The 9,436-nt window shown below is 40.8% G+C and overlaps 1 protein-coding gene across 1 annotated transcript in view; it reads right to left on the bottom strand.

Annotated features, from left to right (window-relative positions):
* The window catches only part of LOC117545670 (mitochondrial peptide methionine sulfoxide reductase-like), a gene marked incomplete at its 3' end in the record, with an annotated part of 18,980 nt that extends 10,088 nt beyond the window's left edge, over positions 1 to 8,892 (bottom strand). The window contains exon 1 of the mRNA XM_034215534.1: positions 8,673 to 8,892. Within this exon, the coding sequence (XP_034071425.1) occupies positions 8,673 to 8,808 (136 nt within the window). The remainder of the gene's footprint in view (positions 1 to 8,672) is intronic.
* Positions 8,893 to 9,436: the final 544 nt, after the last annotated feature.

Here is a 9,436-nt window from a genome sequence, read left to right as displayed (position 1 = left end):
ATAACTAAGGACACTAACTGCTCACTTCCTGTTACTGAATCCTGTTATTTTCATTGTTTTATTCCAGTAGTAAACAAAGTACCTTAAAAGCACCACTATAAAATTGTCCTTACATGTAACAGAACATGTAAGGACAATTTTATAGTGGTGCTTTTAAGGTACTTTGTTTACTACTGGAATAAAATAACCTTTTATCATAAAATAAAAAGTTGAAGGGGGCCATTCACTTTGAAACCTTTAAGTTCATTTTGCCGATATTAATGTACTTTTACTTAAGAGAAATGAGGAGGAGCTGACAGTACTAGGGACAGTCTGTACATTTATAAACACTGCTGTAAGTACACTATGTCAGGACCTCGACACAAACTGATGAACCCAAAATGTATTTATTTTAACAGGTCAGGTAATCCCTCTTAACAGAGTAGGTGGTGGAAATAACAAAACGCGCTCACAAGGAGGAAAAAACTAGCGTAACAAAAACTTAAGCCAACAAAATAACAAAACCTGACATGAGTGGAACGCGATCCTTTCAGAGCTGAGGCTTGGCACGAGCATTCGGGGAAACAAACAAGACGAACTGACACAGGACAGGGGAGAGACAGGACTGTTTCAACATGAGGTGAGAGGGAACAGGTGGAAACAATCAGGGGCGGGGCAGACGCTGATGATGGCGGGAAAACACACAAGAGGAGGAAGAAAACAGGGCCTGAAATGAGAGACGAGATGGAAGTACAAAATAAAACAGGAAATGACAGAAAAAATACATAACTTAACTCAGTGGTTCCCAAAGTGGGGGGCGCAGAGGCATGACAGGGGGGGCGCGAGAGACCAGGAGGAAAAATGGTTATTAAACAAATAAAATAAATAAAGATTTTTAAAAAAAAAGAAAATCATATTTTGTAAAATTATTGATTCGAAAATAATATGATACAGTACTATTACGTCTGGGTCTCTGTGTTTCATTACAGCTCCGCTCTGTGTGTGTGTGTGTGTGTGTGTGTGTGTGTGTGTGTGTGTGTGTGTGTGTGTGTGTGTGTGTGTGTGTGTGTGTGTGTGTGTGTGTGTGTGTGTGTGTGTGTGTGTGTGTGTGTGTGTGTGTGTGTGTGTGTGTGTGTGTGTGTGTGTGTGTGTGTGTGTGTGTGTGTGTGTGTGTGTGTGTGTGTGTGTGTGTGTGTGTGCGGAACGAGCCATTTTGTGTGCGTGCGCGAGCGAGAGAGAGAGAGCGCACCGGTACCGGAGATCGTTGTTGTTAGCTTCTGGTGCTAGCGAGCTACGCTAACGGATATAAGGAGTTTTTTCAACAACAAAGTGGAGGAGAGTCCTCTCCTGTCAGACTGAGAGACTCAGTGAGCTAAAGGACTCTCAGTGTCATCTCAGTGGGTCTCAAACGTTTTGGTCACCATTAATGTAAACAATTATTTCCGAGGCACACATTTATATGATCATTATAGTTATAAAAAAACAAGAGAATAAATGAAAAACAGGTATGAAATACTATATGACATTAAAACAAGAATACAGTTTAAAAGGGAGATTTGTAAAATATCCATAAAGAAAAAGTAAATCTGTTTACAGTTCTGTTTCATCTGGGTGTTGAGAGAGGTATCCATAGATCTCTTCATGTTGCTCTCAAAGTGCACCAGATTGATGCTTTCAACTTCAATATTTAAAAATAAATCTTCCCGGGAGCTTGCCCCCGGACCCCCCTATGTGAGGTCCACACACCACCTATAGAAATAGCACTTTACCCCTGCTTACACCTATATGCCTCGAGCCTTCATTGTAACTGTCACACTGTGTATCTGCGTGGGGGGATTGTTGCAGTAGAAAATTCCACTGTAGCGCCCGGTACATTAATGGGAAACCCTAAATGTTTGAGCACCCTCTATGAAACGTCAAGCTACCCCACAGCACCCCAAAATAAATATCTGACTATTTGTGTTGGGGGGCCGACTAATTTTTTTCTCCAAAGGGGGGGCCTGACAGAAAAAGTTTGATAACCACTGACATAACTAACACATTTGACGAGACACAACACACTAGAGTAGAGTTAGCCAAGATGCTATTCTTCATTTATATAGTTATAAATAGCAATTTTATCGAATTTTAGTAGTCCCTGAGTCTAGAACATTCAAAATACACATAGGAGGCTCACAACACACACACACATATGGCTATTACATGGCAACACTTCTTCTACCCCACTTCAGCCCCTTTTACACCCCACATCATCTTCTGTTGTTGATGATTGAATCAGATAAAGACAACGCCAACATGCCAGCAGTTAACCTCCATCTTTCCTCCTCCACTGTCTCTGTCGATCCGTTGCTTTCCCTCTTCTGTAATGTCTCTCACATTCTTTCTTTTAAATGCTGTCATTTTGCCCGTCAAGGTTATCAGACGGCCGTGTAAATAACAAAGAAGCTCTGCTGGTGGAACACACACACACAAAAACAAGCACACACACACTTTCATTTGCTTGTATCCCCTCTGTGTTGTGACAGTAAGATGTATTGAGGAGCGGCTGATAACGCCACACGGTCGCTTAACATCGAGAGACGTGATGGACGCACAGAAACAACAACAGCTTCACCTGAGGTCTGTACTACGAAGCCGGTTCAACATAACCTGGATATGTTTGAGTCACAACTACAACAACATGAACATATTTGACCGTGATTTAATTGTAATACACGTTTCAAAATGATGCCGAAGTAACAACATACTGATACCGGTTAGTAAAAACCATGAATTAATGCTTTGACAAGTCTGCAGACAGACAGCAGGCGAAAAACCTTTTAAAATGCGTGTTTTCTAAATGGAGCTTGGCTAAGCTAACGTTGTATATGCTCCGACCGTCCACACTCACAACAACGGCCTACAGCAGGGGTGCCCAACCTTTTTTGAACCGAGAGCTACTTTTAAAGTTGCCAGTCTGCCGAGATCTACCAGTCTAAATAGAGAGGCGTAGCCATTACTGACAGCCTACTAGGTAAATACACACTTCTACTTGTATAAAACTGACCTTTGTACGATTAATACTTCATAAAATACTGCAGATCCTTTATCTTACCTCTTTCTAATCTACACACATACAAGTATTTAACTGAAGTCACACAACAGTGTTGTTGATACAGAGTTGGAGTTTATTCACACGTCACTACAGTGGGTAATGTTTTCAAGAAACATTGAACAGTGCTGCCACATATGACACAGGAAAAAAGAAAAGACTCTGAACCCTTTCTTTGCCATTATATAAAAATAGTGTTGCTACAAAAGTATAAATTAGGCTTACTAATAAGACAACTCAGATCTGAAGTTACTCAGGAATCTGCTGCCAAAGTGCAATAAAAAAGACAACATTAATCAAATCAAACCCTTTTTTTGTTGCATTTTAGTAGATTATAAAAATAAATGCCTTTAAAATAGGATGCAAGCAACACTAGTTTCTTAACCTGAATTGATAATAGACTATAATCAATTTAAGTTTGCATTCTTATACCATTTTGTACAATAATTATAATGAATAAGTTCAAACAAACTAAAACTTACAGCTGATTAATAACGGTATCTAACTTGAGTTTTTATTATATCAAAAACCTGTTGAAATGCTTCTGTTATTTTTACTGTCCCCCAAAAGCGCGTCGGCAGCCTCCAGGAATGCTTCTTTCATAACTTCGCCGTCTTTGAAAGACTTCATGTGTTTCGCAAGAACGTGACTGACACGATAAGATGCTATGGTAGCAGCCTTGCTCTTGTTGTTGGGCCGGGTGAAAATGGACTGCTGTGCATTTAGCTGTCCTTTCAGGCCCCTCCCCTTTTGGAGCGTAGGGCAGAATGAGGAGGGAATTCCGTCTCTTAGCGTTTGTGCACTGTTTTGAAATGCCGCTCCTAAATTACCCTTCTTCGATAAAGCAACGCTCGCATTGCAGATGAGAGACAGATGGACTTTGAATTGGAATAGATACAAAAATAATCATCCTCCCACTCGGAGTGAAAATTATATAATTTGGGTTTTTTTGCTTCTGCCATAATTGCGGTCTTGTGTGTGTGCGGACTGTCACTCCTGTTGACACGGACAACGTCAGCGAAATACTGCCCACTGCCCACCAGCCACGCCCCGACACATGGGGTCACGCCGGCCAATCACAAAGCTTTGATGCGTTCATGTACATTATTCTGCACAGGAAGATTATGTTACAGGACATTAACGATACAACAGAATGTTGTTGTTCTATTTTTAGACACATCTCGCGATCGACTGGGAATCTCCCCGCGATCGACCGGTCGATCGCGATCGACTGGTTGGGCACCCCTGGCCTACAGACATAAATAACCCAGCGACTGCATTCGCCATGACACAGACAGTCTGTGGTTTGTACTTGTTTAACTTTTGTCTAGTTTCTGAACAGATATGAGGAGCTGTGAGCTCTGAGGGCTAACAGCTAACGGCTGATGTTGGTTTTGTGGTTCGCATTGAAGATGACGTCAGGGCTCCGCCTACACTGCGTTACTATAGTTACTGCCCCAGTTCCTAAACTGTAATGGAAAACACAGCATAAAGTGAGCCTGGCCTACCAAGGCCTAACGAGAACTACTATGGCGAGGCCATAACTGTACTCTTTTTCTCCAAAATTGTTTCTCTGCATTCGACCCATCCTAGTGTTAGGAGCCGTGTTCTGCCATTATGAACGGCGCCCGGGGAGCAGTGTAGGGCACGGTGCCTTGCTCAGGGACACCTCTGTAGCACTTGGTCTTGACGGGACTTGAACTGGTGACCTTCCAGTTGCCAAGCCAAGTCGCTATGGACTTCTCCACCACCGCCCATGTACTTAGAGGTGCTAATAAGGAGAGAATCAAAACAGCTGGACAAATATTTGTTTAACTTCAACTAAAGCGCTGCATTTAGCTTGCATTGTGTGGTGAGACAACTTGATATCTGGAAACCACCATCTTATTCGCAAAGTATCACACCTGATATTTGTGTCCATTATTGCCTCTGAAAATGAGTCACAGCAAGCTGCGGAAAAAATGATGTTCACCCACAAACACACCTGCTAATTAGAGACCAGCTGCTGGAAGTCTGATGCCTCTGCATTCAGCTGCGATGGGGATGACATTCACTTCCTCATTAGGCTTTTATTTTCCCTTTTTCCATCTGTGGTGAAGTGTTTAGTAAAATGCCAACTAGAGGTATTAATCATGAGGTTATATCTCACAAGTAACAAGCATAAGATGTTTTAAACGTCTCAATGCGACATAATTAGCCAGTGAAAAGGTGTTAAATTAGAGACTTTTGATACCAATCAGCCTGATTTATCAACAAAAACATAGAAATTGTTACATTATTTTCTGCAGTTATTATACAACCATCGCTTGTAAATGCACAAACGGGCCCTACTAGTATATCAAAAAAAGCAATAACAACAACAACGTCAGAGTTGCATGGTATTTAGGTTAAGGTTCAGAGAGTTTAGTCATATGAAAGTGGATAAAAGTAGAGCTTAAACAATTGGTTGAAAGAAAATTAAGTGGGAAATTCTTTGACATTTTTTTAAAGCATATTCCAGCTGCTTATATTTATACATTTTTCACTGTTTCCTGACATTTTATAGACAACTTGATTAATTGAGAAAATAATAAGTGCATTTTTGGGTAATTAATACATGTGCATGACGTTTATTAGTACTTATGTGTCCAATTACTTACTATTACAACCCTTATTGACATGACTATAGTATCAAACTCACAGGATGTCAAATATTGATTAATATTAAATTATATTATTATATTGCACAGCTGTTTCCAAAATCAACCTTCAATCTCTACGTTTTACACAACATGGAGATAAAACTCCTTTAAGAGTAACTGAACATTTAGTTTTGACCTCCAGTGGTTCGACGTTTCACCTTTCTGCAGTGATGTGCAGGTAAAAACTGTAAAGTCATTGTTGGGTGTGTTTACAGGTGTAACAGAGCTCATTTATGACCACACCTATCAGTGAAAGTGGGTGTGGCCTAAGGTGAGACCAGCAAAACACTTTTTCAGCCAACTTGCTAATACAAATCATTTGACACGATTCAAAGATCCAGAACAATCAATAAAGGGACCTTGATGAAGGGAGGCTGTGGCTCAGTGGATAGTGTGCTGGACTTCGAATCAGGGGATAGCAAGTTGGAGTCCCACTGCAGTCAGCATGTCGTTGTGTCCCTGAGACACTTCACCCCAAATGGCTCCTGTGGGGATTGTCCACAGTACCGAATGTATGTTAGTCGCTTTGGATAAAAGCGTCTAACAAGTGACATGTAATGTAATGTTTTGTTTTTTAACCATGACCAATTTATCGTCCCGTTTGCATCCTTACGAGTGCTAAAATCCATACAATCCGATTGAATATCATCAAAGTCAACTGCATAAGGATATACAAAAGGTCGAACAATATGATTTGGTTCTTAGTTGAAGGCTTCTGGCCCTGCCCAGTTACCAGAACCAAACAACAGATCAAATCAACAAAAAATACTCTACATTTGGACGCGTAAATTAAGATTTCTTGCTGAAATTGACATAAAAACATTTTCCCCCGGAACCATTTGACCAGATTAAGTAGATTTTGGTCAAAGACATTGAACAAATTGTCAAAACAAACCTCTTGCTTGGCGGAGGATTGGCCTTCTTCGACTTTTTGAGGTTTAACATCCATTATTTTTCCAGTTTATGGACGTTCTTCTGCTCTTCTTTAAAAACACTTTCTTGCCATTAAGGTCATTGGATGTTGTTGTTTGTCTCCAAAATCTGGTCAGGTTTGATGGCTCCATTGGCGAATACCGCTTAAGAGAAAATCGCTCGTTTGTTTTTTTTGTTTCCACTGCTCTTTCAGAAGAGTTTTTCGCTCGTTCGAAAAGTACTTTTTCACTCTCGTCTTTTTCGGAGTCCAGATTCACCTCCTCCTCCTCCAGCACCAGCACGCCTGGACATTTCTTGATTTCCTCTGGCGCTGCAGCCCCGAGCCAGACAGACAAAGGAGGGGAAGCCCTGCCAAGTCTCTCCACTGCAGGCATGGCTTCTCCTTTCCCTCCCTTGCTCCCTCTTCGTCTCTCTCGAAATGTGGCAGCGTTCCCGAGACGCTTTGGCGACGCTCCAGCATGTCTGCCACTCCGTCTGAACCTTCCCATCGTCCATCCATCCAAATCGTCCGGTGGACCCCCGCCCTCCTAACCCACATCCTCCTTTCTCCAGTCCAACCCCCTCCAGTCCAACCCCCTCCAGTCCAACTCCCAAAAAACAACAAATCAACCCAAAAAAATCCAAACATTTGACTCTGTGTTCCCATTTCTCTCAGTCACTTTAACACTGAACCCATACACCACCGAGTCAATATCTTCTCCAATGTCATCTTTTAAACGTTAGAGGTGGGGGGTGGGTGGTGTGTGTGTGTGTGTGTGTGGTGTGTGTGTGTGTGTGTGTGTGTGGTGTGTGTGTGTGTGTGTGTGTGTGTGTGTGTGTGTGTGTGTGTGTGTGTGTGTGTGTGTGTGTGTGTGTCTTTTGTTCGGTGCCAGTGCAGACCTATTCATCTCGTGCCAAGCCTCAGCGCCCTCACTTGTAGTGGAGAGGGGGCAGGTTGGGGCAGGTTGGTGCCAATTGCCCCAACTGCCAACTTGGTGCTGCTGTCGGTCTGTTTGTATAAAAAAACATCCCTATCTCTCACAACACACTTTTGTTTAAGCCATTTTCTTGTTAGAGTGACACTTACGGTAGAGGAAGAACAATGTTTTGGATTATTGAAAGCAAATACTGACGTTTAGGAAGTGAAACTGCGAAAATCTGATGTGTAATACTTAATATCCCTTTTTGTCAATAACGCAATATTATCTTTCTAGATTTTAAGTGAAAATGGTAATATGGTGATCAATATGTCTCAATATGTTTACATGTTTCTGTTTTTCTATGTAATTGATTGATTGTTTTTTTCTGCAAAAAGTATTCCATAACTGCTTAGAAAATAGTTTTTGATTGTCAATGTGATTAATTAGGACTTAAGGTAAACATGTTATAACTTTCAATTTAAATATGTTCAATATTATACAATACAATGATCAATGTTGGCCAGCCCCACGAGGCCTACAAATGAAAAAATAAAATATATCATAGTATTAAACATTGGCTCCTTTGGGGTGCAATCATTTCCAATTAAACACTCCTGTATGCTTGTTGACATTATGCTTAACTACCTTTACTTAATTACATTTCTGAGTAGCCTACTTCTTTCAGCACTGTGATAATGGGTACAGATAAAGAGCAATAATTCAGTAGGAACATAACAAGTTGTATTGATTAGTATTAAATACACACGTGTTTGTGGTATTAATGATACTCATACAGTGCTCAATAAACTGATTGCGCATGCGCAGTAGTAGACGCCGGTGCTGACAGCTAGATAGCTTCTACAGAAACAGTTAAGGAAGTTATAGAGCATCTTTGCTAATAAGTAACTTATTAAGGTCTCTATAACGGATAAATCCCGCCGTGACCAAGACAACAACGCAAACGTCTACCACAACACAAAATACACCAGCAAAAATATCGCTTTATTTCGCTAGAATAACGTTTAAATTGCCGTAGAGTTACATCTGTTTTGCTAATTAAGCTAACATGCTAAGGCTAGGCTACCTTACCTGAGACTTTTATGCCTGCAGTACGGCCGGACAGGGCTGATTCTGGGGTCGGCATCTGGGCTTTGGAGGACATCTCTCCCATACCACTGTTCACAAAATGACGCAAAATGAGCCTTAGCCTGGAGGACAAGACCATTGAACCAGCAGCAGCTCAGATACACTCCTGCAGCAATGAGGCTAGCTCAGTTAGCTCAACTACATAACAGCGATCAAAACAGGCTTGTGCAACTGCCTCCGTAACCATGTGTTACTCAACAATGACAGAACAACACAGCATGGCTAGATACATATGTGGGAGAAGTAGGCTACTCAGATATTGTACTTATGTAAAAGTAGAAGTACCAGAGTGTAGTAATAGTCTGCATTTAAAATGTTATCAAGTAAAATAAAAACATTGGTATTGTAAATATAGCCTAGCCTACTTAAAGTACCACTTTACTTTGCTACTCATTATGCACATTGGCAAATATATAATATATGTTGTGATTATAATGATTGATCATTAAAGTGTTCTCAAAGCTGGTAAAGGTGCAGTTTGAATGACTTTGTATACGGCAGGGAGCTTGTGAATTTACTCCAGGTGGAACTAACGTCTCAGTATTACAGTTCATTATATTTCACATCATTAAACCAAAGTAATACTTTATTATAACTTATGACAACACCAAAACTATTGCACGGTTGGTTATAAGTAATGCAAACTCAATACACGTGGAAAGAAAAGGATGGGAAAAACCCATATCTTTGGACGATCGTGACCTAAT

The sequence above is a fragment of the Gymnodraco acuticeps genome, unplaced genomic scaffold (assembly GCF_902827175.1).
Source record: "Gymnodraco acuticeps unplaced genomic scaffold, fGymAcu1.1, whole genome shotgun sequence".
NCBI classification, from domain to species: domain Eukaryota; kingdom Metazoa; phylum Chordata; class Actinopteri; order Perciformes; family Bathydraconidae; genus Gymnodraco; species Gymnodraco acuticeps.
Note: the sequence above shows the minus strand (reverse complement) of the source record. Positions and strands in the feature narration are given on the sequence as shown.